Raw genomic sequence first — 16,886 nt, forward strand, 5'->3', positions numbered from 1 at the left:
GGTCGTGAAAGATCTGTCTCTCGGGGGTGTGACGATGGCTGAATTCCTTACCACGAAGTATACGCTATGGCTCGACATGCGAACCACAGACGATGACCAGCTACACAGTAGTGGGCAGAGATTAAAAAATGCCAGTGAGGGTGTTACTATACAGATAACGAAGCTCCAGGAAGCAGCTGGTAAATTAAACGTATATTTGTACGTGATTATGGACCTGCAACTTAATATACAGAATGGAAGATTCATGCAAGCGATCTATTAATAATCTTTTGCCTAAAGAACCACACTGCTCTATCATCTGTGGGCAAACGGGTTGCAGAAAAACAGCTTTTATTCTAGATATTTTACAAAGTTATTATCGGTATGTTTTCGCCCATATTATTATTCTGTGCCCGACTATGAGCGTTAATAAAACATACCTATCGAGAGATTTGGTAATTAATGATCCCGGGGTGTACAAAGTTGACCTGGGCGATCGTTTACAAGACTATTTACAAGTATGATACGAAAAATTCAAAGGAAAATCAACCCTTTCCATAATAGACGACTGCAGTGCGAGTAAAGAACTTACCAAAAAGAAAGATATGCTTTCATATTTAGCATTCTCCGGACGGCATATTGAGCGTTTGGATACTTACTTAAAAATACAACTCTGTCCTGAAAGATCTCAGAGACCAGACCAAATGGGTTGCCTTGTTTCATTGCAAAGACCGAGATTCATTTGAGGAATGTCAACGCGAAAATGATATTATTTCTACCAAGCTTGAACGGGATAAAGTCAGAAAATTGTTAGCAGAAATGAAGCACTGTAAACTCGTATTAAAAACCGATCAACCAGCTTCTTATGCAATTGCTTAGCAAAATATAGCAAAAATATAGCAAAATTATAGCAAATATAGCAAAAATATAGCAAAAATACGATAAATAGAACATTAGCGGTTATTATGTAATAATGTGGTTTGAAATCCTCATTCTTTTACAACAGTTATTATTTCTTGCTGTATTGGATATGCAATATTTCATTATGTTAGACATAAATATATCCTTAGGTATTACATTATAGAATGCAATGGACTTATCGAACAAATGCTCAAAGATGAGCCTGATCAACATACAGATAAACATAGAGAAAGACTCGCGGCTTTGGTAGCCGGTGGAAAATGTTCCCAATATTTTGGGGGAAATTATACCACCAAAAAAATTGATAACATGACCGACGAAAAACTGGGAGTCCAGACTGGGAACTACCATGATTAAAAAAATAGGTTCGTCTATGTTACAACTCCACACAGTTGTAGCTAGTACGTTTCTTCCTATCCTGGCAGAAAATCACATGTATTTATGCGAATCTTTCGAGATAGACCCATTCATCGAACACGCTATAAGCGCAGTAAGCTGTGAGTTTTATCATAGATACGGAATGTTCTTAGCGCCACTTACCACAGCTTTAATAACGGCTAGGTATTGTCAATGTAAACATATGTGCCCACTTATTAATAATGGAGACGGAAATACCGCAAGCGAACGAGGAAACACAAGCGATTGCACCACAAACACCAGCGATTGTGGAAACACCTCAAGTGATTGCACCACAAGGCAGAGTGACTGAGAATCCTCAAAAAGTCGCAGCTGGTAGGAAGGATGCACTTAGCGAGGAAGGAAAAGGCCTACAATACTGATCTTAGCCCGATTAAAACTTCGGCTCCCTATGTACTAGGGAGCGTTGCTATAGCAGCGGTATGTTTTTTTTAGACCGGAGAAGAGAAAACACCACAAGTTCAAAAATTAGATGAGGTTCAGTTAGAGTTAAGCCCTCATGTAATGTTATAAAAACATGACTACTCCAGTTGCAGATGGTAAAATGTTGGTAAATGCAACGTATCATACAGCGGTGGTCAGCAGCCATTGGCTTTGCCCATATAGCTAAAATGATTACTAAAGCCACACCACCCAAGCTAGATTTTAATGGTTATGCAGTGTTTGCGTTGTGTTCCAAAATAACGGGGTCCCCTGTGACGCAGTATCCACGAGCGCCGTAGGCACGAAGCTATCTAGGGGGGTTTGGGGGCATGCCCCCCCCCCAGAAATTTTGTTAAATGTGGACCTGAAATGGTGAACTTTAGGCCATTCTGAGCATAAATAAGGGTGTGGTTAAAATCTTTAAGTCTCAGTTTTTATGTGTTTACACAAAACATCTTTGAAATCTTCATAGATTAGCCACTTGACTCTTTCAACACCAGTCAACCAGGAGCTTTATCTGCTGTGACACCAAGTTCCCAGAGACTCTTGTGTGATAGATGAAGCCAACATTTATCAAGGAAAATATCTGCTTGTAAAACATTAGTCCTGCACCATGACTGTGGAATATAAATATTTTGTGAAAACAACACCAATCTAGAAACGTATACAAAAGCAAGTCAAGCCAGCTCTAGCTAGGAAATCAGCAAAGGGGAAAATTATATATTTATTTTTAGAGTTGAGAAGGGTATTGTGTAATATAAGATTTCATAGACTAAATGTTAGTCTAGTAAAACATCTTTGCAACTACATGTTATACACCATTTGAAAGGTCTAATCCTACTGTTTATACATATTTATGTTTATCACATTGTTTAAATAAAGCATTTACAACTTAAGTAAGTTGTAAATAAAAACCAATGTAAGCTAACACATTCAAACGTCCAGATTGAGTACCAAGGAAGGGTAAATTTACGATTTTTGTCAAATATAAACAAACATAAAATCCACTTACCTATTTCTTTATTATTTTCATTGTTTACCTGATCGGAAAAGTATTTTATAAATAATTGTAAATAGTATCTGTCATCACCAATTTTCTCGATACCTGCAGCTGTCAGTAACATGAAGAAATACATCCGTTTTCGAAGCTTCGTATTAGAAAGTTTATATTTTCATCTACACTAACCTCGCCAAGTCTTTTCGTCGCTGTAAGTTTGTCACGTGCTTTCTTGCCGATATCTGCTACGAGGGTGGTGATTGGTCAAACTAGAGTACATGACTTAAGGCTGTCAATCAAATTACAGCAATGGCACGTGTGTAATCAAAGATTTTGACGAAAGTTTTTTGTTATTCTGAACGTTTCAAGCAGGAAACTCACGATCTATATTAAAAACATGGAACTTCGTGGATGTATCGTTCTAGGTTAGGAGCTGTGACAAAGGTTTTTCAGGCATATTGGAACATCGTATCCGAGCCGAGAAATCTAGGCGACGAAAGCCGAGATGTCATTTGATTTACATTATACGCGATCGCACGAAAAGATTGAAATAATCCTAGCTTATAGATATATTTTGGTTGATGTTATTTATTACTTTGTATACTAGATTTAAAGATTTGCGTGAAACGTCTTTGTTTTGCTCTTTGACATGTTCGATGTGGACCGTTGTCGAAGTGTGTGTCCAAGAATTTTATTTTCAATAACATCGCGGGAAATAGTGAATCATTTAATCTTTCGATAAAAAAGGATAAATTGAAATGGAATACGTATTTCAGACATTGTGAAATGTGATTGATTTAATAAATGAATGATATGACAGGTAGGTTCATAAAATTATATAGATATACCCTATATTTGGACGTGACTACGACATGGCTGGTCTACCAGCCTACAGTGTTGAAAGAGTATATTGGCTCTTCAAGCAAACCTTCTTGAAACCAATTTTTCTTTTGACAAAGTTTCGGGGATGCCATTTGGACTTTAGTCCTTGACATTGACAAAATACTGTTAACAAGGTCTGCGATTGGCTTACATTTCTATTTCCGTTTTGTAAACCAATCAGCGATGCCATTACGGATACGACATGGAAGAGAAACGTCATCGGATACCTCTCAGTTTCCCGTGTTCCCGCCGAAATATGGCTTGCACCGGAACCCAGCGAATATTGGATACACATTATCACATGGGTTTTGGGAGCGAGAGGAACACGAAACAAAACAAAAATAAGTTATGCATGAAGTGAACTTTTTTCAAAATAAAAAACGCGTAAGGGGACGCGTGAAGGTTGGTTTTTTTGCGTCCTATTTTTTTTCAGTGCGTATTTTTGTATATGGGACGCCGTAAACGCAAACGCTGTTATGATATCGGTATGATGGTTCTCGATATAGGATTAGCAATGAAAACAAAAGATATGGTAATCAAACAAGGGCTTATCCCAGAAGACATAATGAAGTAATTAAACATTTGAATATTTTATAAACATATAAACATATCATGGCATCAATTGTGATGATGGTCGGTGGAGCTACATTGTTAATGCTCTAGCTTTTTCGGGGAGTAACTTTTATACCCCCGACAAAATGTCAAGGGTATATAGTTATACCAAGATTCCGTCCGTCCATCCGATAACTTTGTCCGCGCGATTTCTCTTAAACTATTCAGGGGATTCATCTCAAACTTAGTACATATAATCTGTGTCATATGGAGGGGTGCAGTCCAAAGAAAAAAAATGTTTTTATTAATTTTCCATTTTTTAATGAATTTTTCAAACCCTTACGTCCGTCCGAAAACTTTGTCTGCGCGATTTCTCTTAAATTATTCGGTGGATTCATCTCAAACTTAGTACATATAATCTGTGTCATATGGAGGGGTGCAGTCCAAAGAAAAAAATTGTTTTTATTAATTTTAATTTTTTTTAATGAATTTTTCAAACCCTAACGTCCGTCCGAAAAACTTTTCTGCGCGATTTCTCTTAAACTATTCAGGAGATTCATCTCAAACTTAGTACATATAATCTGCGTCATATGGAGGGGTGCAGTCCAAAGAAAAAAAATTGTTTTTATTAATTTTCCATTTTTTAATGAATTTTTCAAACCCTAAGTTAACCCTATCCTAGCTATTTAATTTGTAACTACTGACACACTAGGCGGGTCGGGGGTATTAGTGAGCCACGCTCATTTTTGCACTTGTTTGTTTTCTAATATGAAAGGAGAGATGCAGAAAAGACATAATAAAGCATTAGAACAACTCGAAGCAGCCCAGTCACAATTGGCCAGACAGAGGATGTTGAGATTAGATTGCCCCAGAGTTATGTCCTGTGAAACTCTGCAGTCCCTCACACTGACAAGGCCTGTACACTGGCCTCCCTGGCAGTATTATTGGAAAATCATACTATCATTTTTGATGCACTTTTTCTACCAGAAACATGCTTTTAATATATACTTATCATATATCATTGTAAAGAGGATTAAGTATACTGTAATATTCTTTGTTGTTATTGTCTCTAACCTTTGTTATTTTCTAATTACAGGTGTTTACAAGTGAAATAAAACTTGAAAACACTGAAAAAATGATAACAGACAATGAATTTGGGCTCAAAATGTATTAAAAATCACAAAAATAAATCACAGATACAAGGTAAACATAACGCGGTGGTCTTGTCATCTTGGACGGCACAGGTAATCCCAGGTGTTACAGGTAAATCCTCTTCATGCACATCTGTAAACAAAAAAAACAAGTTTACAAAACTTGGTACTGACTTTGTTTTCTAAAAAGATGTCACATAATACTTATAATACACTTACAGCCTCTTAGGTAAACTCTTTAACACAGGTAAACATGTTAACGCAGGTAAACTCGTTAACACAGGTAAAAACACAAATATCAGATTTATTTTGTTCTTTTTCTGGATTTGAAACAAAAATTAAGTACTTAAGTTAATAAATAGTAATTTATCACATTACCTGAACATTGAACCACAGCTCCTATAAGAAAGACATCACAGGGAAGATATCACAGATTGTTCTGAAAGGAGGGAAAGATTGTAAAAGGACGGAAAGATCATAAATTCAAGTTCTACAAATATACAAGTTGTGATAACATATTTACAATACACTGCTATTTACAATTGCTTAATAAATTAAACCAGTACTTAATTAAATCAAGTAATAAATAAATAATTATTACAGTTACTAAAATTTAAACTAAGATGTAAAAAAACAAGAAAACAAACATGAATATGGAAATAAATTTTAAACAAATTGAGCAAAATACAAAGACATATGACAAACCGGCAAACTACAATTCGGATTGCTATCAGATAAATAAATTTAAAAAAAGAAAAAGATATGTCATGCCACTCACCTTTGTTGTTGTTGTGATCGCTCGTTCACTTGTATAGGCTGCATTCTCATTCGTCGCCCTGATAATCTGTTCAAACACAGAATCATTGTTAAACAGTTGGAAAAAATCAATAGCACGACTCTCTTCACTCACCATGTCAATAAGTATTCTTGGGTCCGGTCTTCTCTTCAAAATTCCTCATGTCTCCACCGTTGTAGTCCCTCTGCATCTCCCATTCTTGAAAGTTGGGGTGGGGTGGGGGGGTGACACCTCGTCAAAATCTTCAACAAAATATTCGCGAAATTCCCTCTCCCCTTCCCGTAAATTATTCAAATCGAACACATTATTATTCCCGATAAAGTCATTATTAGACATCTGATCGCTATCCAAATCGTAGTTGGCCGTCATTATGCTAGATTTACGGATTCAAGCAAGAAAATATACCTGTCGCGAAAACACGTAACATATCCTCGATCTTCGCGCCCAAAAGACTGGGAAATTCCATGGAATAACGTATAATTTGCGTGTAGATCTCGTTTCTATTTTTAGAACGAGATTACACACGAGAAAGGAAGTAGAAAGCGATTTTGTAAACACGTACGTGCCGCCCAATTTAGCGGTCAGCCGTGTGAGGGACTTGGACAGTAGCTGCCCGATTTATTGGGCAGCCATGGACTGGGCTATGGTTTATGCAGCCCAATAAAACGGGCAGTCTGGGCCAAAGGGTTAATGATGAACTGCGTAAACAAGGACATTCAATTCAAATGTTTAAGGATGTTGAATCTGCCATGCACAAATACTTCCTTGTTTATGGAAAGACACTTGACCCAATACCGTGGCCAACAATAAGTCATTTTTATACATCGTCAGAGGCTCAGAAAGACCGTGAGATAGCATTTATAATGTTTGGGTTGTCAGCAGTTGCAATTTCCAGCTACACAATTACGCATAAGCTGTGATCTATGTCGGGCTGAGTCTTATCTGCTATTAATAACCCTGACTACTATAAGCTCTGTCCCGCTGACTGGCTAAGCTATAAATAGCAATGACTCAACTGCTCACCATTGGAGGTGTAATTTGCCTTTTAGACAAATGATATGATAGGTGTATAACCATGAATCTGTGCAGATTTACAATCATAGGTAAGCCAATTCAATGCAACCGGCATGCTTATTACATCAGACAAGGAAATGTAAATTACACTTGTTCTGTATGTGGGATAGGAGTCAAAGGTCGTTATTGTTTATGTAAGAAACACAGCGCTGATAGGGCCAGGAAGCAGATTATTTACGCTAGGAAGAAAGATTACATCAATGAGAGGAATAGGTTAGGGAGAACACATGTTTAGATATATGGAAATACCACCATTTAGACATTTGACTCATTTTGTATATACCATTAAACCACAATGGTTTTTGTTAGAAAGTTGAAGGCTTTGGCAAAACAACGTGGTCTACGTGGATATTCTCGAATGAGAAAAGCTGAATTGATTGATTTACTCGGTTTGGAATACAACAAACCCCAGACTGTTAGAGATCTCAAAGCTCAAGCAAAAAAAAGTGGGCTGAGAGGTTATTCTCGAATGAGAAAAGCTGAATTGATCCCTTTACTGAATGTTGATAAAAAATCAACCAGATGATAAAAATAATCAACCCGTTGAGTTAAGATTTGTACCCACAGACGGTGTTGGTAAATATCTAAGAGGTTGGAATATGGATAATTATTCCAACATAGATGTTAATGATGTTGAGCCCATATACCTAACCTTATTTCCGGAGCAATCAAGAAGTTATAACCAAATCTGATACTATAAGCGCATCAATAGATGCATCAATTCAATGGATACAAGAAACTTTCGAACGTATGACTAATAGAGGTTCGGGTTGGTGTTTGGATAAAATTGATAGTTTATATTTAGATATAGCAAATTATATGCCTTTCAAAGGCGGATCTTATATAGATTTACCCTCGTATTATAAAAAGAAAAAGGCCATAATTAATGTAAAAAATAAAGGCGATGACTGTTTCGGAATGATGATAAGATCTGCCATGTTCCCTGCAGATTCTAAAATTGCAAATAGATCTTCGAGCTATCCCCCAATCGATGGATTCAACCTTGATGGTATAGACGAACCTACACCAATCTTACAAATTGATAAGGCGGAAAAGCAAAATAATTTAGCCATAAATGTTTTCGGACATTCTTCTAAAGGAATTGTTGTACACAGGATAAGCTCTGCCCCAGAACATATTCCCAGAATCAACTTTATTTCTAATCGAAAAAGATGTTAAATATCATTATACATGGATAAAGAGTTTAAGCAGACTATTATGAGATCAAACAAAACATGATGGAAAGAAATATTTCTGCGAACGATGCCTGCATGGGAACAGCATACAAGATCTTTTAGAAGCGCATAAAGAAGACTGCAGAGGTGTTGGACAGACTGCTATCAGGATCGATATGCCTAAAGAGGGAAAAAATATATTAAAATTTGAACATTATTGCAACCAAATGCCAGTACCGTACATAATTTACACTGACTTCGAAGCACTTATCAAACCTATAGAAAATACCGAACACAATACTGAATGTAGTTTTACGTACAAAACTCAAGAACATATTCCTTATGGGTTTGGATATATAGTTGTAAGGTATGATGGGAAAACAAACCCGCCCATGATTTATAGAGGTCCCAATGCAGCGGGAAAGTTCCTAGAATACCTACAAAACAAAGAGAGAATAATCAGGGAAAATTTATCGCGTAAGAAACCCATGTGTATGACGAGGGATTATTGGAGGGCCTATAAGAAATCATCGATTTGTCATGTTTGTAATAAACCCCTCAATGGGGACTCCGTAAGAGATTATTGCCACGTCACGGGTAATTATCGGGGAGCCGCTCATAACGAGTGTAACTTGAAACTAAAAATGAATTCTCAAACAATACCCATCCCTGTTGTGTTTCATAACCTTAGAGGATATGATTCTCATCTCATCATGCAAGCTATTTCAAAGACAGACAGTGGTTTAACGTGCATTCCTAACAATTAGGGCTTCCACGAGTCCAAGTTTTTGGACTTGAGTACCCGAGGGGTGAAACTCAACTCGTACTCGAGTACCCGAAAATAGGACGTCCTTTAAGAATATTGGTTCATTAGTTCAAAATTGCCATCTAAAAGTATTAAAACATGTTATAAGTATAATTGAACTGCATTGAAATGTAAATAGAGAGCGTCCGAGGAACTTGTTTATCTGTCAAAGTGTATGGAAGTGTTCAGTGTTAATGTTTGCTTGTAACTGCACTAATCTTAATCACAACCTTCAAAAACAATACGTCACGTCTACAAATACTACAATACATATTGAACACAAACCAAGTTTTTTTCTGACGATCAGCGTTTTATTCGACACCTGCCAACAAGCACGAACAATAATTCGCAGGAAGAAAATCGATAATGTGCATCACGTGACATACACGTATACACAGCTGCTAGGCTGCAAGACTAAGGCCGCTAAATATGGAAATGAAGTACTATAAGTTCATTCATTCATGAGTTGGTCACGTTTTCAAACTGTACCAAACTGTCGACCTGTCGCTTGATTTGTAAGCACTGAAATAACACATATATATCAGCTAATCAGTTGTTAATGTGTGTAAGGGAATACACTTGGCATTTGAGTCGGAGCAAAGAAGCAATAATCGCCTTGATACATTCAATTTCTTAAAGTCGGGAAGGAAAAACAATAATTACGTCTATTTTATGTGACATTCTCAATTGTTCTAATGTACATCTACTTTCTACAAAGAATACATTATTCAAACAATATTTTTTGAAGCTTTAATCAATATATTGATGAACAATTGAACATTGAAACAGAGTGATAACCCCTTATCGAGTACTCGAGTCCTTGATAACGGACTCGAGTCCCAGTAAAACCGACCCGGCCCCGAGTACTCGAGTACTTGTTGAAGCCCTACTAACAATATGGAAAAGTATATCTTATTCTCGTTGACTAAAACTATACATTATATGCACAAGGATGGGAAAGCCAGAACAAAACAAAGTAATGGGCTTAGATTCATAGACTCCGTACAGTTTCTGGTATATTCCCTGGACAATTTAGCTGGTGCGAACAATCCCGATGACTTTGCATTAACAAATCAATATACTGATCGGTTAATTCATCATTTGTTGTTGAGAAAAGGTGTATATCCTTACAAATGTATGAATGATTTATCTAGATTCAACGAAACTAAATTACCACCCCTTGAATCATTCTATAGTAACTTAACAGAATCTAAAGTAACTGATGCCGATTATAAACAAGCTCTGACTGTCTGGGATAAATTAGCTTGTAAGAATTTAGGCAATTATCATGATCTGTACTTAAAAACCGATGTACTGCTACTCGCCGATATATTCGAGATGTTTAGAAAGACATGTATAAAACAATACGGCTTGGACCCGGCATGCTACTATTCCAGTCCCGGACTATCATGGGATGCATTGTTGAAGAAGACGGGTGTAGAACTAAAATTACTCACCGATTACGATATGCTCTTGTTTGTTGAGAAAGGATTAAGAGGCGGTATATCGATGACAGCGAAAAGGTATTCTAAGGCTAATAATAAATTAGTGGAAGGATATGATCCAAGTAAACCCGATACGCACATATTATATCTCGATGCCAACATTTGTATGGATGGGCTTTGAGTCAACCTTTACCCACGGGTGGTTTTGAATGGATCGATGTGAATGATATCGATGTGATATCGATCCCCACAGATTCTGATAAAGGGTACATACTAGAAGTTGAAATATCCAAAGGAGTTGCACAAAGACCATAACAGCTATCCGCTAGCTCCGGAAAGATTAATGGTGAATAAAGATTGGATATCGGAATATCAACACTCCTTGATGGGTAATACTAGGTTAGCTAACGTAGAAGAACTGGATAAAATGGATAAGACAAAATATATAGTTCACTATAGAAATCTCCAGTTATATCTATCATTAGGCATGAAAATAAAGAATATACACAGAGTTCTAAAGTTTGAACCAAGCCCTTGGATGGAGCTGAACACAGATTTAAGAAAGATGGCTACCAGTGATTTCGAAAAGAACCTATATAAGCTCATGAATAACTCAGTATTTGGTAAAACTATATGGAGAATTTAAGGAAGCGTGTTGATGTTAAATTAGTCAGATCTAATGAACGTCAGATCTAGCGTACGTTGGTATGAGTATTCTTGACTTGTCAAAACACTTAATGTATGACTTTTAATACAACGAACTTAAGAAGCAGTACAGCGATAGGTGCGAGGTGTTATATACCGACACAGATTCTTTGTTGATGGAAATACAAACCAACGATGTATATAAAGATATGGCAGAAAAAATAGATATGTACGACACGAGCGATTACCCAAAAGATAATTCACTGCACAGCGTTGTAAATAAAAAGGTATTAGGTAAGATGAAGGATGAATGTGCTGGTACCCCTATTGCTGAGTATGTCGGATTAAGACCTAAGATGTATTCTAAGAAGTGAGATAAGAAAAGCTAAGGGTGTTAAGAAGTATGTGGTAAAAAAGCATATCAAACACATACAGTATAAAGAAGCATTATTCAACGGTAGAACATTCAAACACAAGATGAACGCTTTAAGAAGTGTCAATCACAGGATATATCGTTGGGAACTATAAGCATCTCTTCTTGTACAAATGCCCTACCCGGTCCATCTTTAAGATAATAAAGAATAGGCTCTCCTTCTTTCATAACCAACCGACTAATGTTTTATATCTTAAGGGACCAAATCGGATCAGTTGTACAACATTTGCCTCCTTCAAGTTCACTGGCCTAGTATAAATATCTTACACTTACTCTATCCAGAAGTTTTTGTTCTTTGCCTCTCCTCGGTGCTGAAGATTCGGAAGTCACAGATTTCACTTTAATCGCATCGGATGATTTCTTCCCGATTTATCTTGTTACTTCATTATTTAGCGCTGATACAACAGCTGATAATCGTGTCAGCCATTCGGTTGATCTCAATCGTTCTGATTTCATTTCAATCCCATACTGATATCCAAACAAACGTTCCGCTAATGTCCGGCTAAATCTTTCAACTATAGCTTGACTACGGTGGGCCTCTTTTTCACCACGCCTGATTGTGACATCGTGCTTTGTTAATAGTTTAGTTACTGATCCCATAAACTCGCGACCAGGATCTACTTGAAATAACTTTTAGTGGTTCGCGTTTACATATGCAGCTCAGTGCATCAGCTACTTCTGTTGAATCTTTCAAGGTTAATGGTTCAGCCTCCAAATGTAGTGACTAGCCACATCCACTACGGTTAAAGCGTATTTATACGTTTTGCGTCTTACCTTATCATGGGGAAGAAACAAGAGGTCAGCTTGATGAACTTCATTCGTTGTAAAAATATCAACCTTCTCCCTCGGGATATAACGAGGTGCCGATAAAGATATTTGCCACATCGCTTGTTTCTTTAGCCAATCCTTGGCCGCATCTTTAGATACCTTAGCCGCAGTGGCTAATTTTTGTATTGCTCCTATACCTTTCCAATATCCTCGTGGGCTATGGTAAATTTTATCCATTATCAATTAATATTGATGATTCTTTTCATACGAATCATGATGATTGTTGAATCGCATCATCATTTTGACATAAAAAATTCCTGTGGTGGTGGTGGTATAGGTGTATAAATCTGGCTCCAGTGGAAGTGAGCCAGAACTGTCATTGTCTATAAAAATTTATATCATAGAAGCATTGATTGGCTCTAGGTGGTGGTGAGCTAGAGTCAATTTAGCTTAATCTCATGGCGATCGTTGAATCGCATCATCATTTTGACATAAAAAATTCCCTCTGTAGTAGCAGTATAGGAATATAAATCTGGCTCCAGTGGGGTTGAGGTAGAACTGTCATTGTCTATACTACACCTCATGTAATAGCGTTACACACATGTATGGGGTGTCATTCCTGATTTTGACACTTTCAAGGAAGGTTGATTAGTCTCTCTGGACCACATTTCTGTCAATCTTATTGATCCTGGCTGTATTATGCACAATTGATGCAAACGGTCATCTTTGAAATTTCCCATCTTCCCATCATCCTTCAAGATAGTTGGCAGTCATAACATGTACTGTCACATTTCACTACCGGTTGTAATGTTTTAACAAGTTGTTCATTATCATACAACTATTACTAGAAACTAATGTCTACAATTTTTGGAATTTTTAAGTTATTTCCGAGTATCCCCTACTTCTTTTGAAGGGTATATTAAGAAAGATACATTTGGAAATAAAAGATAAACAGCTGAGTATAATTATTGAGATATATTTCCACAAATGACTCTAATATTGTTTTAATGTATCAAGAGGTTTAATTCTTTGTAAAACAGTAATAAGTGAGTGCTACTATAACAATTAGTACTAGTTGGACTAATAGAAATAGAGTTATTGTTCTCATTTGAAGGAGTTGTGATATTCACACACCAAAATGAAATCCTCCAGGGGGCTCAAGCTGTCAATTGTCTTGTTCTGGAATGACACAAGTTGGTCACAAATAATGAAGGTAGCTACAGACATGTTACCTTTTCTTTCAAAGTTGTACTTCATTTCACATGTTTTAACAAATTGGAAGTGATGTTATTGAAACAGAAATGCTTTGTAATGATGGTAGCTAGTTGGACACAGTTCCTTATGTGTAAAAGTTGTACTATATGGGGCATAGGTTCCAGACCGAAGTGATGAAATTCAGGGTTAGATAGAGAACTGGGAGATTTGTTTCTGTTTTTCCATGTAATGCAAACACTCTTCAGGTTAAAACACTTTTCAATCTCATGTGCATATCTTTGATCATTTTCAGGAAAGATCTTGTTTGGACGCAGTCACATCCGAGAGGTGGCCTTAAAGCGGTTAAAACCTATTGATGAATATTGCCAGGTCAGTATGTATTCTGCACTGCAGATGTTCTTCTTTACAACACTGAATTGTTAGCTGTCACTGTCTCTGCAGAGTGTATATGGTCTTCACTCTTCACATACATAGGGCCCAATGGGGTAGCACATTGTTGAAAACTAAATGTAACAAATTGAGTAAAATGGCAAATATTTCGATAGAATAAATTAAATAATACTGCAATAGAATATATTTTACTTCAATGAAAAGCTGTGATACTCTTTTAATAAGAATACTGGCTAGCGACCAGTTATTGCCGAGGACCAATTATTGCCAACTCCCTATAATATAACACGCATGTGATCGCATCTCATTTTACGTTTGATCGTTTTCATTAGAAGAGAGAAATATTTATCCAAAATGATGAACAAAACAGACTCTTGTGAGGAAATATTTAAAAAAAACTACCATAATCACCTTGCTCAAATACAACTTAAGAAAAGATATGTGGGCATTGTCACGTTACTAATTCACATGAAAATATAAATCAAACAAAACGATGATGCACTTTCATTTCTGTCATTGCTTTCTATCTGTCTGTCATTTCTTCCCTAAAATATATTTCTGAAACCTATTTGAGCTATATTTCCAAAAATGCACATTAACCTGTATATATCGCGAAATCCATTGTTCATAGTTTTGAGGATAAGCATGTGATGAATAACAAATTTGAGATCCTAAAAAATGTAATTTGTATAACTGAAGTATTGCGCATGATCACGTGCTGTTAACACGATGGCGATAAGTGGTACAGTAAGTCAATGGGAAAATTCTATTTCAACTGTTTTGATTCCCTATCATAGCTTTATAACAGAAATCAACTGAATCTTTTCCACAGACAGAAATAAGTGCATTAGCTAATAGTTTCACAAAAATTAAAGTTATTGGTACAGTCAACTATGTACATATAATATGTCAGAAATAACATGATAAAATTAGCGATAACTGGTCGGTTACCAGCATTCATTTCTATAGCAGGTTGGAAAAGGAATATTGGCATATTTCTCACTTGTACAGAAGAGTCATACCTCCATAAGGGTTCATGCAGAATGCATGTGGAGGGCAGGTGAGAAAGGAAGCTTGAACTGCAAGTAAAATGACCAAATTCATAACATCATAAAGTATATAGAGAATACTACACTCATTCTCGTTAGATACCATTTTTACCAAACGAGTGGACTTTCTATGGTATCTGACCGAGCGAAAGATACCATAGAAAGTTCACGAGTTGCGTAAAAATAGTATCTAACGAGAATGAGAGTGGTATTTTATTTATTACCCACGTTAAATATGTATGTAAGTGTAAATACGTAACAACTTTTGTTCGTTGACAGACCAAACTGAAACCGGTTGCAAAATCTGGTTGTGCATGAATATTGATATGTACCCAAATATGGGCATTGTTTACATTCCTATGCATACGCATTAACAACATGCGCCTGCAGTTGTGTTTGCAGACATAACAGCACCGTCGCTCAAGACCCTTAACTTAAGAGAACAGGACACCTATAAGAAAATTTGAAAAGTCACATTAGCGCCGCGCTTTGAATATCGGACCAACAGTCGGTCACTCGCACTGCCGGGGTCTGTGCATTCAAGATGGTTCGGTTTCCTTGATGTATCATTTGAATTTATATCATGTCCGTACCATTTTGGAAGAGAGAAATCAGAGTGTTCGCCAAAGACATTCATGTTTACTGTACCACCCTTTACTGAAGACGTGAAAATCAACACGCTAAGTCTGCTTGGATTCAGTGACAGCTTCAAACGAAGGGCAAGGTCACCACCGGAATAAGAAAAGACAACCTTGATCTACTCAGCGTTTTACGCTTGAGATAGGGAATGTTATTGTTCACCTTTGGGATATTTTGGGCCACATAATCAGAAATCAGGCACACTTCTACGGAGCTTTCGAATGATTTGTATCGGAAATGTTCACTTTGAGTGATTTGGTTGTGCAGTCGTGAACAAACAACAGTGCCACAAAATACCCTTCGCAGTGGAAACTGATGGCACAACCGGATCATCCCAAGTAAGTCTAGATATCTGTCCAGATAGATTAAACTGACTTCATTTCACCACGCTTATCCTTTTACGTTAAATCAAATTGGAAGTTGCGAAAGTAGTCGGGTGCGTCTCGCTCATGTGGACCCTCGATCTATTGAACGGTAGTCGAACATTGTAAATGGATATAGTTCGATTATATAATGTCTGTGGAAGCTCAATGCCTAACTTATATAGGATGCAAAAAGAATTTGATGCGTGTGACTATCATGTTTGGTTTAATAAAGTGTTTGTTAATGTCCCTCGCTCACATGAGATTGCTTCAGTTCTGCCTTGTAGTTGCAAAATGAACAACATCTCGCAATCTGACAGGGATTAATCCTCTGAGAAGACAACTCAAGGCATGGTCAATGTTGACATAAGTTGTAGACATGGTGACCCAACGGATGAGCAGACTGATAAAGCCCCGCAATTGTTTGTCACTTTTTCCAGGGTTTATTATGGCATGTAGAAGCCACTATTTCATGAGAGCCCTTACATGCCTACCTGGCTAGAGGATACTGTTTGCTAGATTGTAAAAACCTTGTTTTCATATAATAGGAAGTTGATATAGTGAATTGTAGAGGAGTAGGAAAGGGGTAGTGGTAGATGAAGAAGTGTTAAGTTTGATCAAACATGTTGTTACTGAATAAGTAGAGTTGTCACCAAACAGCATTTCCCATTTGGACAGACAAAAATAATCTTCACCATATGTATTCTTTTCTATTTATGTGTTTGTCTGATGATGTTTAACAGGTGTTCAAAACTTAAATCAGTTTCT

The 16,886-nt window shown here is 36.8% G+C and overlaps 1 protein-coding gene and 1 long non-coding RNA gene across 6 annotated transcripts in view; one reads left to right on the top strand and one right to left on the bottom strand.

Annotated features, from left to right (window-relative positions):
- The window catches only part of LOC124149999 (SH3 and PX domain-containing protein 2A-like), a 321,507-nt gene that overhangs the window by 135,830 nt on the left and 168,791 nt on the right, over positions 1-16,886 (top strand). For all 5 annotated transcript variants that reach the window (XM_046521873.2, XM_046521871.2, XM_046521872.2 and 2 more), the window contains exon 5: positions 13,971-14,047. In XM_046521873.2, the coding sequence (XP_046377829.1) occupies positions 13,971-14,047 (77 nt within the window). The remainder of the gene's footprint in view (positions 1-13,970; positions 14,048-16,886) is intronic.
- Positions 5,325-6,721, bottom strand: LOC125378229. Its single transcript, XR_007220114.1, has 4 exons — positions 6,524-6,721; positions 6,101-6,166; positions 5,701-5,761; positions 5,325-5,455 (listed from the first exon to the last, which is right to left on the bottom strand). It is a non-coding gene; the product is annotated as an uncharacterized LOC125378229 (long non-coding RNA).

This window comes from Haliotis rufescens, unplaced genomic scaffold, assembly GCF_023055435.1.
Source record: "Haliotis rufescens isolate VD_foot unplaced genomic scaffold, xgHalRufe1.0.p SCAF_12, whole genome shotgun sequence".
Taxonomy (NCBI): domain Eukaryota; kingdom Metazoa; phylum Mollusca; class Gastropoda; order Lepetellida; family Haliotidae; genus Haliotis; species Haliotis rufescens.